Source organism: Mastacembelus armatus, chromosome 5 (assembly GCF_900324485.2).
Source record: "Mastacembelus armatus chromosome 5, fMasArm1.2, whole genome shotgun sequence".
In the NCBI taxonomy this organism is placed as follows: domain Eukaryota; kingdom Metazoa; phylum Chordata; class Actinopteri; order Synbranchiformes; family Mastacembelidae; genus Mastacembelus; species Mastacembelus armatus.
This window is the reverse complement of record NC_046637.1, coordinates 23,774,248-23,798,856: the sequence shown is the minus strand read 5'-3', so window position 1 is coordinate 23,798,856 and position 24,609 is coordinate 23,774,248. Positions and strand designations below refer to the sequence as shown.

At 40.8% G+C, this 24,609-nt stretch overlaps 2 protein-coding genes across 4 annotated transcripts in view; both read left to right on the top strand.

Annotated features, from left to right (window-relative positions):
• tacc1 (transforming, acidic coiled-coil containing protein 1) overlaps nt 1–14,532 on the top strand; it is a 28,386-nt gene extending 13,854 nt beyond the window's left edge. The window contains exons 1-13 of one of the 3 annotated variants that reach the window (XM_026307295.2): nt 2,105–2,718; nt 4,226–4,335; nt 6,161–7,544; nt 8,466–8,529; nt 9,118–9,310; nt 10,049–10,110; nt 10,517–10,648; nt 10,751–10,827; nt 10,925–10,968; nt 11,884–12,047; nt 12,145–12,251; nt 12,362–12,482; nt 12,986–14,527. In XM_026307295.2, the coding sequence (XP_026163080.1) occupies nt 2,552–2,718; nt 4,226–4,335; nt 6,161–7,544; nt 8,466–8,529; nt 9,118–9,310; nt 10,049–10,110; nt 10,517–10,648; nt 10,751–10,827; nt 10,925–10,968; nt 11,884–12,047; nt 12,145–12,251; nt 12,362–12,482; nt 12,986–13,051 (2,691 nt within the window). In that variant the 5' untranslated portion in view covers nt 2,105–2,551 and the 3' untranslated portion in view covers nt 13,052–14,527. Of the gene's footprint in view, nt 1–2,104; nt 2,719–4,225; nt 4,336–6,160; nt 7,545–8,465; nt 8,530–9,117; nt 9,311–10,048; nt 10,111–10,516; nt 10,649–10,750; nt 10,828–10,924; nt 10,969–11,883; nt 12,048–12,144; nt 12,252–12,361; nt 12,483–12,985 lie in introns of those variants that run through there. The other 2 variants (XM_026307297.1, XM_026307296.2) reach the window with 2 other exon arrangements.
• Nucleotides 14,533–15,615: 1,083 nt separating this feature from the next.
• Nucleotides 15,616–24,609, top strand: part of loxl2a (lysyl oxidase-like 2a) — a 26,047-nt gene continuing 17,053 nt past the window's right edge. The window contains exons 1-3 of the mRNA XM_026306905.1: nt 15,616–15,723; nt 17,247–17,552; nt 19,628–19,803. Of these exons, the coding sequence (XP_026162690.1) occupies nt 17,270–17,552; nt 19,628–19,803 (459 nt within the window). The 5' untranslated portion in view covers nt 15,616–15,723; nt 17,247–17,269. The remainder of the gene's footprint in view (nt 15,724–17,246; nt 17,553–19,627; nt 19,804–24,609) is intronic.

Below are 24,609 nucleotides of genomic sequence, written 5' to 3'. Positions count from 1 at the left end.
AGACCAGGCCACCTCTCTGTGTAGTCACACTTATTTCAGGCTCCAAAGGAAGGGCTGTTACATAACACTGTGGCTCCACTATTGTCCTCTAAATATGAGACACACTCAATATCTATTACTGGAGTGTATTTAAATCATTAAAACTTAGACACATGTTTAGGTCTTTAATTATGCCTATGCAGCCAATTAATCTATGTCAACGGAGCAGTTTATTCAGAAAAATTCTGTTAGATGTTAAGGCACACCAACAAGGAGACTAAACAAACATTAGTTATATTTGTACTGAGGCAGGCAGAATTTGAGTTGTTGCGTCAACTGAGAAAAGCTCTACAATAGGTTGGGAACGCCAGATTGTTTTTTCTCTAGTTTTAGTGAATTCCTCCTACTGTGTTTGAAATCTGAGCTCTTTTGAGTAGTGTTTGGAGTTTGGTGGCATATCAGACATCTTGCTATGCTGCCTGTGGTGGTAAGAATGTGGTGGTCTTTTATCTGGAAACAAACACAGTGACCTCACGCTCCTGGTGTGCCATTTTTAGACTAGAACAGCACTGCTCCTTAAGCTGTCACCTGGGAGTATGACTGGCAGTTTGTTTTTAAAGGAAAGTAAAAGAGCGTGTTTTCAAAAACTCCTAGCAAAAAGTTGTAATTTTATGTTAGGGGATGTAATAGGAAGCCTGTCTTATGTAACCCATCTATCCCTGGCTACCATTCGTAATAAACAGTACCTCCCTGGAAACAAAGAGTTTAATGCTTTTTCAGTTGCAGACATCTAAAAAGATGCACAGATGCAGAAACCTGCTACTATCACAATCCAATTTTAAGGTTTTTCGTTGCCTGTAGCTTTTTAATGTGTGTGACCCCATAACTGCTACCTGCACATGATCAGTGCACGTTGGGATCCCCTCACCCTCATAACAGCCACAAGTTCCCAGACATTAAATAAGTAGGCGGAGAACAGACTCCACCCTTTCTGGTCAGATGTGGAAATTCTGAGGCTGACTGAGGCACATGTGTCTCTGTTCTTCGATGAGAATTTGGGAGGAGTTTAGCTGCTACGTGGCTAAACCAAACCTTAGGGTAGAAATCAATGCACGGAAGATGCATTATAATGTGAGAAAAGACAGAAAGAGCAGAGAAACATATACACAGGTGTACTTAAAAAAGCACTGCTTTTAAAGTAACCGAATTATCATTGCAAACCCTACTGCAAATGTGGGCCATATTAGCTATTTATAAATCAATTAATGCTGCCCAGCGTGCTTTATGTTTCTCTTAAATACTTTTTGGTTTGGTTTAAGCTGTGAGTCCACTTTAGACATTTAGAGCGTATCTCTTTACAGCTTTTATGGAAGAGGAGGCATGATTAATATGACCAATAGCACAGTCAGTGTACTTATAGGCATGAGAGTATTGTTTTTCAACACTGACATTGAAAAAAAATTGTTTTTTGGAACTTATCCATTAAGCACAGATGTATTACATTTTGCTTTGAAAAGGTCATATATCCAAAGTTGATTCATATGCTTAATTGCTGACAAATGCAGCTACCACGATCCACTTGTGTTTTCCTGCAGTGATCCCGTTTTTATCCATCTCTTATTTTGTTCTGTTTTTATTAGGCCTCAGTTGACATTAGTTACTGCATTTTAGTTTTCAAATAGCACAATTTATTCTATAGAACAGCTTCTCATTCTCACCTTTTCACTGTTAATATGCCCCTGAGTCAGATACTACAATGAGTGTATTGAAAAATACAGTTGCCTCCTAGTTTTGTGGTCTGAACTAATAACTCAGACAAATTGAATCCAGCCAGGTAGAGGTCCTGAGGCTATCCAACAGAACTGGTTCCCCTGGTCATGCATGCCTGACTGTCAATGGATGTGAGAAACAGTTTACTGTTAACCGGCATGGGGGAGCAAAGAAGACTTTAAGATCCAGCCCCACATTCCTAACCTCTCCCTGGGCTATAAAATGTGCTGCCCCAGCTCCACCTCCTCCTACTCTTCCTCCTCCTCCTCCTCCTCCTCTTTCTGCGTTTGTTTTCTGACTCTCGTCTTTTGCTTCAGAGTGGAAGAGCAGCCTGAGAGGGATGTACCATTCTCCAACCACAGGGGAGCTCATTTAGCTGAGTACAAAAAGCTGCTTTCACACTTCCTGCCTCCCCCCTCTGACTTTTCAGTTAGTGGAGTGGCCTGATGTGAAGGGGAGAGGCTGGAAAGGGTTCAGAAAAGGAGAGAGTAAGAAGAGCATTTTGGAAACCAGCTGATCAGAGCTGTGGTCATTGGCCACAGAGGCAGAGGGAAGAGAGAGTGTGACTGGAGAAAAAAGGGAAGAGAAGATAGAGAAAATAGCTGAAGCCTTTGTGATTTTAAGACTGAGAATATATGAGAAGGCGACTGGAAACTGTGAAATCATGTGAAGAGAGAAGCTCTGTGGAAAGATGTGAGGGCTGTTGGCAGGGTGGAAAGCTGAAGAAGAAACATACAGGAAAAGATCAGTTCTTGGGTATCAGTCATCAGAGGGTTGTCGAACCCCAGTATAAAGCGGAGTGATGTCTTGGCTGTCACCCATGTCATGGGCCAAATGGACCTGGACAGCAGTGCGAGGGGGAGAGGGAGAAGAAGAGGATGAACAAGGGCAGGATGCCAGCGAGGAGAAGGAGCACTATGGAGAAAGAGGGGAGGAAGAGGAGGAGGAAGAGAGATCTCAAGGCTGCAGGCAAGTGTTGTTGTGCTGGAGCCTGGAGACTAACACTGTGATTCGCACTGCCTGGACTGGAGGAGGGGGCATTTGTGCGTGTGTGCGCGTGTGTATCTGTGAGACCACTTGCGGTTGAGGAGTCTCTAATATTAAGAAGGCCAGATGAAATGGTCAAAGGAAAAGATGAGAAAGAATATCTGTTATGTTACTGGAATGGACATTTTGTTGTTACACACAGAAACGTCAGCTGTGGCTTGTTGCCATGCTGTGCTGACACTTAACAGTGAATATTTCATCAGCAGGTCCTCGTTTTTGTGGCTTTGCAGAAATAACACACACTACACACAGTGCAGTCAGGTAGATGATAGTACAGTGATGTAATCATTGCAAACACACACAGATGACACATGTTTGAGGCACTGCGGCCTTTCTGTCCCTGTGCCTCATGTCTGCTTTTCATAACTGTGTTATCTTGGTGTTGTTCGAAGTAAGCCCAAAGATTCTTGACTACTTTTTTGTGTTGATGAGCACACTCCATATTTCTTTACTTTTGCTTACTATGGCAGCAAATCATTGGTTATTTAAACAGAGTAAATCAGAGTGTGGTGCAGCTTCCTGAAGTTGCTAGATCAATTTGGGTACTGCGGCACTGCAAGTTTAAAAAAACAAGTCAATGTGGAAAAGGGTCAGCATACTGTATACTGCAAACTCTATTTAAGTATAATGTTCATTTTTGTTTGAAATGAATTCATCATTTATAGCATGTAAGTTACAGTCTTAGACGTTATAGTGTGTGGTGCTGACATTGTAACAGGAAATAGTGCCCTGGCCTACTTCCTCTTCCTCCATATATCTTTGACTTCATATTTTACTCTTTCCCCTTCGCTGGTGTGAAAGGTCATGTAAAGCTGTACTGACATGCTCTTTGCATGACACATAAAGCTAAAGATAGTGTGTATGAATATTTCAATAGACTTCAGAATTTAAATCCAGGACAATTTAACAATTTGCTGTAATGTTTGACTTTTCTCAGATTCCTTTCTTTTTTCTCAGATCTCTGTTTCTTTCTCACAAAATACTGAATAATCTCCCCAGGCCTCTGATTAATATAGAACAGTGAAAAGAAGGAAACATCCCTATCCTGGACTGCAAATGTCATGAGACACAAATGACAAGCTGAAAGATTGGGGAAGTTTGCATGGAGTGATACAGTAGACTCACTATATGGTTATAGTTTGTAGATATACTTTTATATATGGTTTACTTTGTGAAGGAGTAGAAATTACCCATATTTCCTATTTTTAATGCAGTTAGTGCAATTGTGTTTATACCAGCTGATGTAGTTCACAGTGCTGATTCATCCTTCTTCATCAATACGGCTTCAGTAGTTCTTAAATCCTGCTTTAGGTATTTGTGGTATAACTACTACTTCTCAGCTACATAAGAATGTTCTGCACTGAATCTCAGAATTTTTGGAAAATTCATGCTCTGTCTCTCTCTTTGCATCTCTTTCTGACGACCTCAGCTCTGACTCAGAGGGCCATTTTGACACTCCTGAAGCAGCAACTCCTGTCCGCGCTCCTCCGACCATCCCAGGAGAGCTGGAGAACAGCAACACTGATGCAGACAAAACAGGTGAGGCCCCCGCTGAGCACGTACCAGACAGACAGATAAAGGCAGGGTGAAGCCAAAGGTGTCTAAGACAAACACACCACCTTACTGAAGGTTCCCATTACCATTGCAAATGTTGAACACATAAGAAGAAGTGCTTTTTCAAGTGCATACACTGCACATATAATAGATAGTGTCCCCCCTTGAAGTTGCCATGGAAACAAGTCTTTTGATGTGGCTCTGAATGTTCAGACATCACGTGTGTGTGCATGTGTCTTTATAGTCAGTTTAAATATAGTCAGTTTAAATTAATGTGTGTGAATGTATCTACTTGGATCAATTGGAATCTACCTGCCTTTTGTAACTATGGGTACCATGACAAGTAAAAAAATTCACATTACTTGTAAAATATACAACCATATTATCAAATGCATTATGCAATGTTTTGTTACAAGTAACCATAGTTACCTAAACAGGTAATGAAGAATGCCCTACATGCTTGGTATGCAAGCTTGAATGCTCACCGAGTAGGGATTTTGGGTGTGATGATAGAGGAAGCGTGTCATTGTCATTTGAATTACTAACAGGAGGAGCCTCCAGCAGAGTGTGGGAATCGCCTTTGCTCTGGAATTCAACAGGTTCAACACAAGCTTCAGTTTGCCCTGTTTTGTACTGGTCAGTGATGCAGGAGGGAGTGACTGAACAAACTGTTATCAGGGCGAAATCATCATGCAACTCTCTTTTTTAGGAGGTTTCTCGAGGCTCTATCACACAATGGTGTATAGTTGCTACTGTGGCAGGAATAAATCCTTTCTGTAAAACAGCTCTAGCAACATTTTCCAGAAGTGTACATTGTAAAGGTCAGCTGGTATGGAGCGAGAAGGGAGTGCACTTTTGTTTTAACTACAAACAACTCATCCTGCAACTGTAAGAGGAGGAATTTTGAAACCTGGCAGGCTGGAGTTTGAAGTGTCTCTGAAAATGTCATTGAATGTAAACATGCTGATGGCTGTGTGTGTCCACATCCATCCAGTCCATAGCCACTTCTACATGAGAATCAGTCTATACATAATGAACATTTAGAATGATTTAAGAGGTATGTGAAGTCTTTGTCATACTCACACACCTAGCCTTATATTGTATGTATATTAACAGACTTGAATAAATGCAAGTAATATAATTTCTTATCAAAATAGACAGGTTTTGTGAGCTATCACAAACAGACACTGCAGGTGAATTACCTTTATCTCTGCTGTGATATGTTCTGTCTCTGTAAGAACATAAAAGTGAGAGAACTAAACAGGCTCTATAGTAAAACAGTGTATTGAATATTTATGTGGCTATGGATGAGAACATGTTTGCAGAGGCATGCAGGATTGCAGGAATACTTTGAAAATGACACTCAGTAGGTAGAAACACAGCAGGCTGTGCTAGTCTCCTAGCAACATAATATGATATGACTATGGCGAGAATGACAGGCATACTGAAAATTGTTGATGTGTCCAAAGAGACCTTTTAAGGAATCATTTTATCACACAAGTCACTCTACCTGGTCTCATCAACACAAAATCAATTATGTCTCTTTTTTTGTTTTCCGATACACTACTTTGTTTAAATGTCATGGCCGTCATACTAAGAAATTTCCACGACAGATGTAACCATGGTAACAGCAGCAATTGGAGCAACTGGCTGGCTGGCAACTTGTTTTTAGAGGGCCAATCAGAGATCACTTTCATCAGGTTAGATTTGATTGGAGAGGTTGTGGTTTACAGCAATACTGGGTGTGTATTTTTAGTTGTTGCATTTTGCATTGTTTTTAAGGTTAATTCTTGTGTTTCTTTTTCTTCAGACCTGGATCAAGACGAGCACCTGATAGTGACTGCTCCTTTCGCAGGTCAGGATATTTTGTTCAACCACAGTATGGGTCAGGATGAGCCTGGAGACCTCACAGGTGGCCCACTGGAAATAAACATGCAGAGGCAAGAAACAGAACAAATAGGAAATCTTCCAGAAACATCAGACTCTGTGCCTGCTCTTGATTCATCCTCAATGAAGGGAACTTCTGAAGTGGCTAAATGTATGATGCCATCCATTGAGCCATCCCAAGCCCCAACATCCTTCCTAGTCAAAGATCCTGTTCCGGATCAGGCTGCAGCTTCTGCAAATGTTCCAATCCCAGAAGCAAATTTGATTCAGAGCAGTGAACCTGCAGCCTTCGCTGCTCCAGATCACCCTGAAGAGAACCTTCCTAAGCCAGAATGCAATGGCTTTCCCAGCCAAACAGAGCCTAATCAAAAGACTAAAACCAGCAAATCCAAGCCTCCAACATTGAAAATGAAGGTCTCACAGAACGAGCTTGCTCAAACAAATGAGGAACAAGAACTTCCTGCTCCTAAAGCTACATACAACTTTGACCCTGACCAACTGGATGACAGCTTTAATCCCTTCACCAGCGGCGGATCTAAAATCCAGAACTCGCCTCCGCCATGCGGCACAAGCTCTCTCCCCAGGCTTGAGCCACTTGGCAGCTCAATGCCTGTATATGAGGCCAGCTCAGCAGCTCCAGTAGAGGCAGATATGATGGCGTCTTCATCATCAGAGGTAAAGCCTATGATGCTGGAGTTTGGTCGGGATGAGGGGACGGTCGGCAAGCCACCTCCACGTAAGTTAGGTGGAAAGAAGACTATCAGTAAACTCACAGTCAAGAAGCAGAAGCTCAAAGTATCAGAGGCGTTATCTAAACCATCACCAGAACCCACAGTTTCAGAATTAAAATCTCAACCACTCTCAGAACCCTTATCTGACCCAGCACCAGAACCAGTTTCCCAGTTAACATCAGAACCAGTTGCAGATCCAGTTCCAGAAGCATCTTTACCTGTTTCTGACTCTTCTGCAGCCCTGAGCCTAGATGATGTTCCTATCCCTAAGTCAGGAACATATAACTTTGATCCCAGTCAGTGGGACGACCCGAACTTCAATCCATTTGGTAGCAATAGCAAGATGAGCAGCTCTCCAGGGCTTCCTAAGAGTTCCTACAGCTTTGACCCAGACAATTTGGATGACTCTGTGGACCCTTTTAAACCCTCCAAAAGTCTGAACACAGAGGACTCATCAGGCAGTACCACTCAGCCTGAGACAAAAGTCAAAGATGGAGACAAGGAGAAAGCCAGACACCCACCGGAGGAGAAAAAAGTGAAGCAAATTCCCAAGAAAAGCAAAGAGAGGACAATTGCGTAAGTTCACAGTGAAATTACTTGACATCTCATTTCCATCCATATGTTTACAATCTTTCTTTCTTTCCCTGGGAGTTAAAGTAAAACTTCACACATCGAAGGTTTTAGTTTTACCCTCACAGAACTTGCTCTTTCTTGGGCTGGTAATGTTAGTATTTACATCAAATAGCAGTTGCATGCATAGCAAACAATGCATTGAACCCATGCCAAACACTTAACACTGCATACTGACCATTAATACAGTTCCCAGAGAGGTTATATCTAGGCTGTTTAAAGTGCTTTTGCAGGGCTGTCAGCATCTTTTGTTTACACTTTAAAGTATCTGCTGAACGTCTAACATGCTGAGCTGAACACCTTCAGACACTCACTCGCTCTCCTTTGTCTCTTCCCCCTGTTCTTTGTTCCCTTATTAAACCCCCTCGCCCCTCACTGTATCCCCTTCATCCTCCATCCTTCCTCTTGTCTGTTATGCAACCCCCAATCTCTGCTTTCGTCCACTCTCTTGGCCTCAGGACATCTGAACAAGTCAAGTTTCTCTGTTTTCTGTTGTAAGTACTTTCACTATCGGCACCCTCTTTCTTTCATGCATGCTCGCTGCTCATTATACTCTCATTATGGCATATGCTGTGTCAGGACTGACTGCTGAAGTAGCATGTGAGGGAAGTAGCTGTCTTCCTCAGGTTCATGTTAAGCCACAAGCCCATCCACTTGCCCATTAGCAACATAGGTTGTCCCACCTTGTGATCCCTCCTGAAGTTGGGCAGCGACTGTAAGGCTATAAATATTACTTACGGCACCTCATTTGGCCAACAAGGCTCATAGATTCATGGTTATAAAATAAGTGAACTACAATTTTTAAGGATCATACATTTTTCAGTCATAGATTCTAATTTTAATATTCATCATGTGCTTGTTTTATAGGAATTCCTGTAAAGTACAGAAATATGATGAAAGCCAGTCGTTGGTGCTTGATGTGTGTAACCAGGTAACGTATCTATTATTACTAGTATCATTAGTGTGTCTGTGAGTCTAGTGTCAGCTGACGAGTTTCACCTTACTGCAGTGATACACCACAATGTAAATTATTCAGCAGCTGTCCAACCTCTTGGCCTCAGCTCTTACACATACACACAAACACACGCACATTCATACCAGTCGACAGCAGCACCAGCACTGGCCTGGCATGGTGACAGATCTGTGACTTACCACTCTGCTATCAAATGTGACGTCGTGCCCCCTACAATTTCACTTCCTAAATCCATAAGCCATTGTATCTTTCAGATACCTTTAAACAATGTGTCAGACCTTTCTAGCTTATTGTAACTTCCCTACCATAATACAGCCAGAAGATGTTCATAAAACCCTGGAGCTTTGTTGCATTTCAATCCTCCATGGAAACCTATGTGCCTTTTGATGTGGTTTTTAATTGGGCCTGCAAACTAAATGTTTATCATTTTTGTAATAGGCTAAGAGCATATTTTCCTTCACTCATAATACATATTATTTAGTAGGTGTCTGAATAGCAAATAAATGATATTGTAATGTGTGTTATATCTTCATTCTTGCTCTCCAGGAGGAGGAAGAGCAGGTGGTTTCTCAGACCCCAGAGATCACTCAGCGAGTTCATCATGCCACAGATGAGGAGAAGTTGGCTTCCAACAGCATCATGGGTCAGACAGGTGACACCCAGGAGGAAAGAGGAGAACCTGAATGCAATAAAGCACCAGCAACAAAACAACCAATCAGTGATATATCCGTTATGGATGGTATGTTTGTCAGTCAGTTTCAGAATGTCTCAGTGTAATAAGTAATTGAAATGTGTTGATACTGCAGGTTTTCCAGAGGTTCCCAAGTTCATTAGAGTATTTGCTAAATAACAAAGATCAAAGATCACCCAGGACAGAACAATTTGCCCTGTGTTTATACAGAAATGCATGTTTTTATTATGTGACACAAACAACCATGGTAGACTAACCAGTTCTACACACACTCATAATATCTGGTGTCTTTTTGTTCTCGGTGACCTTCTGAGCCTTCTTTACAATCTGTTTATGTCAGTGGTGTTTTATGGGTAATATAAAAGGCCATTTTAGCTCAGTGTGTAAATGCTGGTTTGGATGGTGGCATGACCAGAAAGATCCAGGTCCCAGTACCAGGAAAGTGTGAACAAGGACAGTGAACTTTTGGAGCACTAGACTGCAAAGCCTGAAGAATGTAAAGAAGATAAATGGAGTGTGCATGTTCAGCAAAACCCTCTCCTGACCATAACAAATATTACTCTAGGGAGCAATTTCTTCCAAGAGCTAAGACTATTCTGTGTCAGTGTTGCAAGTATCACATAAGGTTTTCATCACAGAAACAACACAGTGATGAAAGCTGAGCATTCTTTAATGTTCCGATACATTTTGCCATAGACTGCAGATGGCAGATTATGCAGATTTGCTTGTTTCTTGTAATTTAACTCAGTGTTGTTAGTAAATTATGTGTGTTTTTTTGGCTCAAAGTTCCTGAGACCAAGATTGCAGATCACATGGAGGAGGACACCTGCACCCTGAAAGATGATATAGTAAGTAAACCACAGGGAGGGACCAGTATAAATATTTCAACATGATCAGCTTGTTCTGAACCAGTCTTTAGTTAACTAAAACAATAGTTGTTTTGTGTTTCAGTCTGATGCTCTGCTAACTACTTTTGCTGCAAGAATGAAATTGTTTTTTTTCCCCACAAAATATTTGTCAAAGCCAACTATTCCTGTGCCTTCAGGTTATACAAATGTTTGTTTAGTAATGTCAACAAAATGTGAACAGTTCTCCTTAGAGCACTTCCTACAAAGACATCACGAGAACTGCAATGAAAAGAAAAAAACAGGAGAGCTCAATCATGACGTGCCATCTGGGATCTGCTTGCAATATATGATGCATGTCAGATCTCATCAAGCTGAGCACACACTGTCTTTTCTGTGCGTTCCATAGGGTGAGATATCCCTGAACCAAACAACAAAAGTGACCAACAGTGATGCCACAGACACAGCAGCCCTGATCAAGGACAACATACCTCTGAGTGAGATGGACAAGGCTGCAGTGCTCACCCTGATCAGAGAAGAGGTATGTCGCTCCCACACACTCAGGGAAGTGATTTTGATGATGATTAGTTTCTCTAATACATCAGTTTATAATTTTTTTCTTCATGTCCTGCCTTGCACTCAGATTATCACTAAAGAGATTGAAGTCAATGAGTGGAAGAGAAAGTACGAGGAGAGCAGAGCAGAAGTTTTTGAGATGAGGTATGTTAATCTGGGACTTCTGTCTGCAAATGCTGAAATATGTGACATATGTAGAGAAACTAAGCTGACGTGGGACTGCCGTCTGTTCTCATCTCAGGAAAATTGTTGCAGAATATGAGAAGACAGTTGCACAGATGATTGGTGAGTTTCTGCCCTCTGGTGGTGGTACTTTCCACATTCTTTCATTTGTTTTACCTCATGGACTACTGTAAGTAGTAGACTGTTCCCCAGTACAGTGACACTTTCGGGATATGTTACTTTTAGGGATTAAGGAATTAAGGAATTACATTTAAAATCTGACAAATATTACCTATAAACTTAAATTCTTTATTCCAAAACGGCTCACATCCAAATCAGAGGAAAAGTGTCATAATTTTAGCCAGGCCTCCAAATGAAGGTGCATTAGACTGCAAAGCCTGAAGAATGTAAAGAATTTTATCAGAATGAAAGAATTTTATGCACAGGCCTCCGAATGAAGGTGCACATACAGTAATTTGGTTGTTTTTGTTTAACCTTAAAGTCACCATCATTTTTTGTACTCAGTGACTCTGACCCCAAACCCCAGCAGACAGTTAGCATCTTCTAGACTGATGCTCTTTCTTTAGTCTTCAACTCTGTAGAGGTACTCAGACCATTTAAGTCCTACATTTAACTACTACTTCAGTAAAAGCAACAATGTTGTGAGAAGATTAATGGGAGAGGGAAGAAAAATTCAGTTCTGATTCACACATTTGTTCCAATTCATTTTCTTCTATATAGGCTTTGATTTTTTGTGTGTAATGTTGGATAATTAGATTTTCTTTGGCCTAAAACAGATTGTTTAAATAAAACTGAATTAGAAACAGAGGAAATCTAAGTCTGTCTTTGATTCTAAATGTATTCATTACCCTAATACTTTCTATATAATCAAATCATACACTGATATGCTGCTGATAATGTTATTATTTAATTTGGCTATTTACTCGCACACTCTTCAAGGCAACATTTGACAGCGCTGTTTGAGTTCAGTCTTGAGGTTGTAGTATGCCCTGTTTTTAACTCCTCTGTTGGTTGCAGAGGATGAGCAGCAGGAGAAGACCCTGTCCTGTAATAAGACGGTCGGGCAGTTGACCTTAGAGAGGGATCAGGCCCTGGCTGACCTCAACTCCGTGGAGCGCTCCTTCGCTGACCTCTTCAGGAGGTATGAGAACATGAAGGGAGTCCTGGAGGGCTTCAAGAAGGTCAGTAGAGCTAGGAACATTTTCCAGTAGTGTGCAATTGTTTTTCTTTTTAAATTCCAGCCAGGTCACTATATATTCCCTACATGTATCTCTCCAGAATGAGGAGGTCTTGAAGAAATGTGCACAGGACTACCTGATGCGGATCAAGCAGGAGGAGCAACGGTACCAAACCCTCAAAATGCATGCTGAGGAAAAACTAGACAAGTAAGAGTCAAGCTTCAATCTTTAAACAGTTTCTTTTAAACTTGAAAATATTCATGGTATTCAAGGCTAAGTTTGACATTTTTCCAATGTCTCTATTTTCTCTCAAACAGGGCTAATGAGGAGATAGCGCAGGTACGTGCCAAGGCCAATGCCGAGAGTGTTGCATTAAATGCCAGCCTCAGGAAGGAGCAGATGAAGGTGGAGTCACTTGAAAGAGCTGTGCTTCAAAAGGTAGGGTCACTGCGAACACGACTGTGTTTCAACTGTGTGAAAGACATGGTTATAAAAACGATGACTGATTGGTGACTGACTGATTGATTCTGTTTGTGTGTTGTTTTATTTTCCTTTTGAAGTCTGTCACGTTTTAACATACATGTGCTGTTGGTTGCTGTTGGTAGCCACTAGTCAAACACGTTTGCCTCTAACTAAACACTAGGGGGCAGTGTTTTATTTAAGAAAACCACAGTCCTTATGAAGATACAGACACACTCATGTTCACACCCAGAAAATACATTTAAAAAATAAATAAACCAACAAATAAAATAAAAAATATTAATTGAAATACTTATTTACTGTTTTGTACATTTTGGAACACTGCTACATCTTTGTTGATATGACCGATTCAAATTATATGGGTGTGCACAATGATCCTTCTGGAAGCTGCAAATAAACTGTGTAGTGTCTCTGACCTGTCACATCAGCTCAGCCTAAACACGGCTCTCTGTCTCTCACAGAACCAAGAGATCGAGGAGCTCACCAAGATCTGTGACGAACTAATCGCCAAACTGGGAACAGAATGAGGGGCCTTTAAGCAAACTGCACTGCAACATGTGATGTATATCCTGTGCATGAACACGCTTCAGCACATCTCAATATTCCCTTTCCGCTCAAAAGAAAAATACAAATGTCACTGCAAAAACCAAGAAGCACAGAATTATCTTGAGAATTTCCAGCCATGATCTTGGATTTAAAGGAGCGTTGTAAGGTTAAATATACAACTGTTGTTTTGTACCACAGAGAATATTCATTACCATTTCATTACCATTTTCACACAAAACTCTATAATGAAAGAAAATGGAAAGAAAATGTGATCATGCATATTTTACAACAGCACATCTGAAGTTTAATTAACTGTATTGATAATGCAATTTCCAAAAAGGGCAAATCTCTTTACTGGGTGCCAAAACTGGTCATGGTGTACTTACTGTACTTACTTACTATAAATATGTTTGCAGAGACAGTTTTATTATCTTGTGTCACAGGCTGAGTGTGATAAAATCTTCAGTTATGCTGATTTTGAAGTCAAACAGAGTTTTCACAGCACACCTCCATAAATCAGCAAAACTGTTAAATATGAAGAGCACTTAAGAGAATCATATCTTTTATTCAGTTTTAAAAAAAACATTTGATGGGAGATTGACCGTGATGGGCCGAGATGAAAGTTTGAAGTACTAAAAAGTTTATTATACTGTAATATTAAATCACGTGCCATGTTTTCTCTCGCTCTGCGATTAAGTGTGGAAAAGCTAAAAGCACATTCTGCTGCTGCCATGTAGATGTTTTTGGATTGTGTTCATATTTTATCTATGAACCCAAATGTTGCTGTTGTGCCTTTACGTCGTCTCTTCTGTAAAAACCATTTTTTCTTTCTTCTTTTTTAGTGTCTTCGTGCAGTTATTTCCCCACTCTGTTGCCAAAGTGTACTGTATACAGTGTATTTCCTGTATGATCACATTATCCTGAACAACAGTGAGTTTAATGGGTTTGCAGTTTTAATGTCATAATATATCAGTGAGCCATGTATGTGTATGGTTGGATAAATTTCTGTGTTTCAGGAACACGTGATCATTATGTAATAATATCCACATTGCTGACATCAGCATTTTTCAGACTGATGGAACCTAAAGAAGCACACCAGTGAGTTTTCATTCAGATGTGAGTCAGATATAAGTAAAAGACAGATTCTTCTTGTGGAAGCCCTCTTTTACATCAGCACATTTTTTTTTTACATCAGCACAATCAATTGCCAAACATCACAGTAAAATGGGAGGTTACAGTTTGACTCTGTGTCCTGTTGTAGTGGTGTTACAATTATTTGAAGGAGCTTTGCAATGCAAATCCATTGTTACAGTACAATATGTGTAAATTTTCTACTTTATTAAATGAGTATTCAGAACTTAGTTCTTAATATTTGTAAAATGGAAGAATTAAGTTTCCCTGGATTGTATGGTAACTGCTATATTTTGTGCATTCCTGAATAAATGGTTAAGGTTTAATATTATGCAAGTTTCCTCCTTTTCCTAACGCGGTTAAGCTGTGCATGTAACTTAATGATGCTGGTTCAGACAAAACAAGTCTTCCCCAGTAAATCACAACTGTCCTCTAAATCCCTGTAGCTAAACCACAAATGACTGAAATCTTTATTACATATACACTATGGACACTTGTCATTTAAGCAGTTGGTCTGTCACGTTCCAGGATCAGTTCCAGCAGCACGATCTCACCACATGGTGGTGTCCTTAAACACCACATCACCACAAACACAGTGTTTATTATGGCAGACCAGTCAATTTACTGCCACCATCATTCTCCAGGAGGAAGTTTAGACTTGGCATGGCAGCTAGTTATTTAGTTACTTTATTTTACAAAAACTATCTTTTGTCTTATCACAAAGCATTGCTTTTGACTTGCTAACTATGTATCTCTAATAGAGCAGCCAATCTTTACCTACCAGCCATCACAGGGTGGAAGCAGAGTGAGTGGACCTGACAGAGCATGTTTGGCAGCTGTAGTCTGCATGGACAGGTAATCTCTGTGCCTTCTGTAGCAAACACAGTTATCTCTGGCCACACATTAATAAGGCGTGGGAACAAGCTGGCACAGAGCTGCAGAACTGAGAGTGAAATGTGAACATTTATTACACTAGCTATTTTATTCTGTTTGCGTTACAAATATTGCTTAACAGTGTCACCACATCCACAAAATTCCCGGATGAGCTGAGCTTTGAGTCATCAATAATGAGCTGCAAAGAGGTTTGGGGCTGTGGAGTCAGTATTGGCAGCTGTGACAAAATCAAAGTGTTCACACAATCAACACCAAGAGTTCATAAATAAAGCATTTAAATGAACAATAATCCATGACAGCAATTTACTGACTTCTGTGGAGATCAGCAGCTCTTTGTGAATGAGAAGCTGTTGGTAAGTAAATAGGCCTAGGTGGTCTCTATAATGTAAAGCTCCACGTCCAGGATCTTTCCAGCTCATGTGGTGTGTTTTTGTAACCCTGGTGACTGGGCCGGAGGGGGCGGGTTCAGGATGCTGAGGCGGCCGCTGATTGGCTGTTCAGGGTGGAGAAGAGTGGGACGGAGCGCCACTGCCAGCTGTGAGGGGGAGCAGAGAAAAGATCCAGGAGAGTCTAACACACAAAGTTTGGGACTTGGGAAAGGTGAACTGTGTGTTCTTCGTCTATCAAGGTGAGTGTTTTCTTTCACTTCTTTGAGAAACTTGTGGTTCATCGGCTGCTGATGGGATGTTGTTTCTCACGTGCAGGAATGTGTGACACTTGAGCCAGCAGACCGTGTGTAAACTCTGCTTTTCTTTATTCGCTGCCTCATGCACAGGATGTTCATTTACACTTCTTCTGTGGCAAATATCTGTTTTATATTATTTAACATGCCAGATGTTGCAGCTCCCTCAAGTTACATGAACATGTCACTTTAAAGTTACAGAACATGGGTTGTTGGTGTGGTTCACAGTCACAATACACATTGATAACACAGACCTAATCGATTATTTATTGCCTGTTTCTACCTAACTCTGGTGTTGACCATTGAATTGACTGCAAGACTCTTCTGATTCCTCTGTTTTGTGTGTGTGCGTGTGTGTGTGAGGGTGTGTGTGTGTGTGAGGGTGTGTGTGTGTGTGTGTGTGTGCGTGCGTGCGTGCGTGCGTGTGTGTGTGTCATTCACTGGGAATATTGAGATCTGTGCTGGCCAGGGCTTAACAGGCACTTGATGGCTTACAAATGAACAATAGACAATACAAGGGCGCTGGCTTTGATTGGGAAAGAAGTCACCATGTGGAGTTCAGGATTTTCCAATTGACTTGACAATTCTTGGACACCAGGCAGCTTTTATGTATTGTAACTTGGCCTTATTGTTCTAATGAAAGACTGCACTCAATTTAAGATGTTTAAAAACCATTTACAACTTGCTGTAAATATAACACAAATATAACACAAGTCACATTTATTTGGCTGCTATTATAGCGTAAACTTGGAAAGAACCACCCCTCCCCCCCAAAGACATGAAGGTCTCCATACTTTCAGTGTCTTCCTTCCCTCCCTTAACTGCAAAACATTCCTCCCTGGAGCCGTTTGGGCTCTCCACTGACACTTTCATGCTTTACCATGGAATATCGAGGTGGAGTTGACTTTCCCTCTGAACCTCATTTGAGCAGACCCCAGGCACATATCAGCAGATAAATGACAAGGGCAGCACTCACCCTGCAGGCGCCTCCCTTTTATTTGTCATTGACCTGTCAGAAAGACAGAGAGGAAGCCTCGTCTCAGCAACATGAGCTTCAGCTTCACACAAAACTGCACCAATTCACCTTCTCTTCTGTCTCTCTGGCAATCAAATGTATTTTCACTCTTTGCTGAATACACTCTGAACCTGTGGTGAATTCTGTAAGTGACTTACATTTTGTGGTTTCAGAGCAGCCAGGGAGAGGTCTATGGAACCAAACTAATACCGCATAAAATATTATATTGAGACTGTCTGAAATTATGGACAGAACTGTCTCACACCACAAATTACTGTCTGCCTCTTCCTATCTTCAGATGGCATTCAGTCCTTGTTTTATTTCTTTAGGAATGGAAAATGCTACTTTTGAACCCCATCTTCTTAAAAGTATTCAAAAAGCACACGTCGCTATACTATATAAAACAGCTTCTGTTGCTGATGGTAACATCATTATGCCTTTTGATCGCATTCAGATTTCCATCATTCATTCGTCATCATGGTGCATCCAGCTGCTGCGCACTGTGTCTTGACTGCCTTCCTATGCATGTGGGTGCTGTGCAACGCCCAGTCAAACTCCGGCACCCCTGTAATCCAGCTACGTCTAGCCGGGGAGAACCGGAAACATCACGAGGGCCGTGTAGAAGTTTTCTACAATGGAGTGTGGGGGACAGTGTGCGATGATGACTTTTCCATTTATGCTGCCCAAGTGGTGTGCAGAGAGCTTGGCTTTGTGGATGCTGAGTCCTGGTCACCCTCAGCCAAGTATGGAAGAGGAGAAGGTAAGAGCTATGGGAATTTTCATATTGATGGCTTTCAGGTAGTGACCTTAAGAGCCCTGCATTTCAACTCAAAATCTAGGAACTGATGTGAGGGTCATAGGGTGTTAAACACATCTTCAACCACCTACAACAAAATGCATCTCTGCATTCAGTTTAATATGTTCAGTGGAAATATTTGAATGAGGTAAGTTTCCTCAAGTCTGCCTGCTAATATCCTCAGGCACTGGTTTCCCCATTATAGGAGATGTGAGACATGCTAATCAGCTTAGAGCATGGGGGAGAGGTTTGGAAACACTGGGTGTGTAAACCGGGTGTGCACACAAAAATAATCTCTTCTGCTTTTTCTTTGTTGTGTATGAATTCTTCTACCACAGCAGTACAGAAACCCTGAACACTGTACATGTGACAGCAGCTTGCTGTTGATGGGATATGTAAGTGAGTAGCTGTTAATTAAAACAGTGTCCCTTGTTAAAGGCACATGTCTTCCCTCTGGGTTGACCACATCCAGTCAGCCACTTTAGAAGTGAAGTAATTAGTTTTTTGCTTCCCAAAGCAACACAGTCTTTTTAGCTATTTCTATCCATCCATTATCTATGCTGCTCATACTATGGAGGACCATGGGGCTGGAGACACATAGAGACGGACAAACAATTTAGAGTTACCAGCTAACCTAACTTCCACATCTTGGAGGAAGCTGGAGAACATGCAAATTCCACACAGATTCCATTGGTCCAACAGGGTTTCAACACAAAATCTTCTTGCTTTGAAGGGATAGATAAATGGTGAATGCATTTCACCATTTATCACTAGACAATTATCACTTATCAGGCAGGAGGGTTCCTATTTCTTGACACACAGAGGTTTAGGTTTTAGAAGAATCAATATTAAAAGGAGCCCAGCTGTAGTGAACACTGTAGGAAACTACTTTATCAGTGTTTTCTTGTTGGGGAAGACACATGTGACCAAGGGCATTTTCCATTTCCCACCATGATGGCTTTTGCACTGGTGAAAGAAACCTTCAAATGTTTCTAATTGAAGACACAGCTCTAGGGTGCAGAGTGTTTTTCCTGCAGGGTTGTTAATCAGAGCCACAGATGTCTTTACACAGCTATTATTTGTAAACTTAATGTGTGACAGCACAAAATCTGTTTTATTCAGATCTTATTGGTGGTGTGCTATGATTTTGAATTAAAGCTATGTGGTCAACTAGAAGTGCCAATAAAGGCGCAGTTTGAAAATGAACTGCTGTGCTGTGCTCCATGCTCTTTTCCCTGCCTTGTGAAATTACATTCCCAAAAGACCTACAAATGATGGTTTTAACACAGCAGTACAGAGTCATCAGGACTGGCAGAGCTGAATGTTTGTGTGGATAAATTATACTGAAACCATGCTGCTTCTCACTTGGAAACTCTGCTGCATTTCAGCACCAGAAAACTCCTATTATTAAAACGTTCCAGCAGTAATCGTCTGCTGTCGGGAGGCAGCTACGTGACCATTTAACATGCAGTCACTTTCCAGGTATGACCGCGCAACATGTTGACACTGTCAGGATGAGAATAAGTTTGGTGGTGTTTTCCGTGGCTGCGGTTATGTGATTTCACTCACAGCTGATCAGAACAGCCAGCTGGACAGCAGATGATCCTGAGCCATGACTACATTTGTTGGCCCAGGGTTTGGCTGAAAAAATGCGTCAGTTTATGTTAGAGACCAAAAACATCTCCATGTGAGTAGGTTTAATGTCTCTGTCACTACACTTCAGTGGAAATGCTGAACTAGATGTTAATAAGGTGTGGCAGCATTGAATAAAAGCATTTTTAAAACCACTCTATATTTGAATTATTAAATGAATTTCCCTCATTGGGGAAAGATTGTGACTATATGTTGCTTGGTAGGAAAAGTGTGCAAATGTAAAGTTTCATTTAAAAAGTGTTTTAGAAATGTGATAAGTGCCTATAGCAATTTCCTAAAGCCTAAAGTGTTGTTTTCAAATTGGTCATTTTGTTGGACCAACAAATGTCACATAAAGTAAAGCACAAAGAAAGATGTTCTTGTGTCTTTTCCTCTTTCTGTTCCAGGCCAAATCTGGCTAGACAATGTGTACTGCGCTGGTGGAGAGAAGAGCCTGGCTCAGTGTGGGTCCAATGGTTTTGGAGTGTCTGACTGTAAACATTCAGAAGATGTCGGGGTGGTATGCAACCAGAAGCGCATTGCAGGCTTCAAGTTCATCCGGAACCAGGCCAACAGTGAAGAGGTGGGTTCAAATGGACAAACACACTAACAAATGTGTACACAATAAAACCTGGACACATACAGCACCTTCACTGTTTACGCTGTAGACCCATGCATCTAGGCACTGAATCACCCACAAATACAAGGAAGGAGTCACTTTGTAACATAATTAATAGGACTTAAATATCATCCACACATGGAGCAAGTGAACACACGTAACCTGAGCAGATGTTCTGCACAATAAAAATAAGATAACAGAGGGCAAGAAATACTTTATCATAGTGCATTGCTCCAAGTAGCTGGAAGTAAAGTATTCTCTTTAAATCCTTCCAAATTTCCAGATTGAGCCAGACAGATCTGTGGATTGTGTGTCTGTAAAACAATATTTTGCTTTGTGGATAAAGTCCCTCCCAAGTTCTCAGCATGTTCTAACGAGTTTCATACTAGTGGGCTCTGCCATTAAGTTGGGATAAGCATTTTATGAATGGTAATAGACACACTTGCTGCTAGGACACATCAGTTAAGTTGAAGAAGCTTAAACAGGAACCCATGGGTGCATCACAGGCTATAGCATAACTTTCAGGAATGACTGGAGCAGCCAGATATGTTGTTGGTGTGACTGTTAAATATGCTTAGGCTTACATGAATGAATACTCTAACTCTGACATAGTGTATATATGTCAGAGTTAGAGTAGTTGTCTTCATTCAGTCTTAAATGAGTGTGGAAATAACTGACATTTAAGTCATTTAACATTTACATTAGAAAATACTGGATGGATAGATCATGCACTAGTGTGTGTGCAACCTAGTTTAATTTGGTGATCCATACATCTTCTGATAGTAAGAATGTACATTATAACTAGTCTAAGTTAATAAGAACTTACAAACAGCTGGTGCAACCAGCTATTTTATCATTCTGTATGATTAAATAGATTCAGCTAGTAATGGGTACTAATTCAGCATGCCTGGACAAAATGTGTCCAGGCATGTCTTGCCATGACACAAGACCAGTGAAATTATCCACAATTCAGCCTATAATTGCATATACTCAGCTGTCCACTCCACTATTTGCTCTAATGACTTTGTCAGGCTATCCTTGCCCACACCAGACCCCACTCAGCCTGGAGATTTTGGAGATGACTCAGTGAGGGGGAACACCATCCTGTCTGGCTTCACAGAACGCCTCTGTACCGGATGGAAAGTCAGTGTGGGTTTGTGGATGTGAAAGGAGAAAGGGAGGGAGAAAAGAAGATAGAGGCATTCCTTCAGTTTGTCTGAGAATATTATTAAAATATACTGCCTCAGAGGGTTTCCTTATTAATACCAGGATGATGTAAATTAGGCAATATTACTTTGGCAGGTTGGAAGACAGTCAGTGCCCTAACACTTTGTTACAACATTCATAGCAGATTTTTTTGGTTTGTTCATACTAGACATGGGATGGTAGATCAGGATGTCTTACCAAACTTTCAGCCAACAAGAGCCAAAAGAGAAAGCTGTGTTTTTTACTGGATTCAGTTAAGTCAACACGCCTGAGGAGAGCATCTGAAACCTGTGTGTATCTTTCTCATGCCTAGTTGAGTCATGGGAATGGAGCAATAGAAGAGAGGAGAAATTGAAATATTTAATTATGGAATGCCGAGCCCTATTCACTGCACTATTTTTAAAGGTTGTGTATGCAAGCAGCACCCTCTTGTTCCCTATGTGGCATGTGTATTTAGGGTCTGTAGGGTGTTGCTGCAGTTCAGTCCCCCACCCTGTAAATATTTCCTTGGTCTGGCCAAAGTCTTTCAAGTCATCAGGGAGAGGAACGGGAAAAAGGTGTAGCTACACCTCTTTAACCGTGCTTGAGCTGTCATCATCAATGGACAGCACTATTCCTTCAACCTGTTTATACACACCATGAATTGATATTCTGTGCTCAATCTGGAAAGTTAACACCATCATCATGTGAGTACCACAGTCCACACAAAGGTAAGAACTAAAACGGTGAAGTAGTTGGCATTTTCCTCACTGTATGAATCATATTGAACCAGCATATGTGGTGTTAAAGTTTTCTGCCATGGCATCTTTTTTTGGCCTCTTAAATTGAAGTGTCAGTGTTGTGTCGCTCCATTTTGCTGTCATATGAATTGCCAAATTTGTATTAGCAAAATCTTGAAGTACTGTATATATTAGGTAGTATTTCAGGACAAATCTGCAGCCCACAAAGTTGCTTTAAACAACCCTTTCTTGAGGGTTGCATCACGAGACTACTTTGCAATATATGGGAAAAAGAAAGGCCACAAGAGCTCACTCTGGCAAGTTCTGCTTTGACCACAAATAATAGTGAATTGAAAACATGAGTCTGACATTAATGAGAGCAGCTACTTTTACTGCCACGAGTTGCAACTGAAGACGTGCTTCTCTATAAGTGGAACAAAGATTAGGGCATTAGCATATATACAAAGGTTCAAGTCATTATGCTGCTCAGTGCTTTTTGCTTTAGCTTTTTTATATATATATGTTGTCTAATCCAGCACAGTTTCTTTATTTGCATGTGTGGGTTTCTCACAGAGGCATGGGTCTCTCAGGCAGTAGGAGGGATTACATTTGTCAGCAGAACCAAACACTGGGAGGGCAGGAATGATATGATCTATTACCAGGGACTTTTCAGTCCACTTTTCTTCCAGCTGTTCACATGGGAATGGCACGCTGCACATGTCTTCAGTGTACACAGGATCATTGTTGAATCATGTCTTTCATTAGAAGATGTCTGAAATTTCAGTCTCTGCGTGTTAGATGCTGCATTGTGTTCTTCACTGATGATTATATATTCCTGATTAAGTTTGATAGGAGTTCTTCCAGGATGTTGTTTACTATGAGTTTTCCAAAAAGTTGGCATTGTTGTGTAGTTGTGTAACCTGTACAATACATTGCCCCCTGCAGAAGAGACTTTCTCTGTTCACAAGGGCTTGAATCACATTTATTCATGTTGCTTTTATTGTTCATGAACCAGTGTTGGTTCAGAAAATAAGTAGGATACCCGCTACTGTTGCATTTCATACATTATTATAACCAGATTACAAGTCTAGATGAGTTCATCTGCTGAAGACAAAGATTTCTGAAGGGATAAGAAAAAATCCACACCAAGCGCAGCTGCTACTTAACCATAGAGTGTATTTACTTGGGCCAAACATATTGAATAAACACAAAGATGTAAGAAGCAAGGTTTCAAAACAGGATGCAATGCTTTGCTTAAAAGCCTTTTGGTTATTTGCACATCCAAACAGTGCATAGGTTGCATTTCATGAGACAAGGTGGTGTCCGTTTACAAGAATTTCAGTTTCTCACATTAAAATCAAAAGAAACACAAGCCTAAGAGGAACATTATGTATGCAAGTGGCTTGTGGGGAGTAGCATGACCGAGGGGAGAAAAGGCATGTCAGGAAGATAAAGCCACTTTCTCTCTCTTGTGGATAGAGTAGCAGACAGATCCACCACATGTTCAGCAGCTGGATCCCAGTGTGTCCTCACCTTTCCTTTGGGTTGCACAGTACTCAAAGTTCTTACTTTTATCATTTATAGCCCCACTTGATTTACCAGTTGCACATTGTTCTGATTAAGTTCATATGAATTATAACATCCAGCTGTTCATATAGCCACATATGGCCACATAGCCATTCAGACACAAGTATGGCTATTACACAAATCTATTACATTTATTTAACAGTTTAATTTGAATAAAGGTGCCTGTGAGATGTTTAATGAGTTAATAAATGTTTTGACGAGATGAGATAAACGTCAATAATCCCCAAAGGAAATTCAGATAATTTGCTTTACTTTGTTAATGTAATTGATTAAACAATTGAAATATTTTATTGGAGTGGCATAAACCCATAATTCTGTGTGCAGCGTTGTTTCACTATTCAAATACACAACATTTACAACAAATGTAAATGAATAATTTGACACTTTTTAGGTTCTGAAGAGGGACAAGGAGAAACAGGGAAGCCTTTTGGCTAGCTATTTGCTGTTTGTCATATTATTCGCTATAATTTGGGCTGTAGTCAGAAATCTCTGCCTATACGTTTCCTTCATGAAAGAGTGGCCAAGAACTGTGTACATATGATTCTAGTCTGCCTGTAGTAATGATTATTTCTTCTTTTCATTACTATACAGCATTGTATATGAGCACGACCCTTGGATAGATTTTCCAGATGCAAACAACTACTCACTACACACACAGTTCCTCAGTCAAGTCAGTCAGGCAGACTAGGGGCCAGAGAGGCAGAGTGGGGTGGGGCAGATGTGAAAGTCATTTCAAAGACCCTTGCTGTTCTCTCGCTTTTCATCTAAACTCTGGTGTGATTATCATCTGTACTTGTTTCCATGCCATGTCTCATAAGATGGGGTGGTTGTCTGGAGGCACGTGCAGATGAACGTGCAGTGGGGCTGGAAGGCTGAGTAAAATGGAAGAAATGCACAGTAGTGGAAGCATTAGTCAGACACTGACTAGACGACGGGCTCATGTTCACACATCTACATTCTGCAGGGGACCCAGTCAGAAAAACAAGTCTGCTCTCCAGTTGGAAATAGTTGAGTAATGATCAAAGCTCACTTCAGACACTAGTACTGAATCAAGCTAAATAAAGAATGTTTTCTTTTTTTCTGCTACTTGCCCCTTACACACAAGATCAGGAATTCATATTTGACAGTATTTGAACAGGAAAAATGTATTTTTGGGGGAAAGCCACACAATGAATGAATCACTACAGTACCACAGCACTGGAGCAACTGCAGGATGAGGTAACATTAGAAATGTTAAGTTGAGAATTAACCTCAGTAC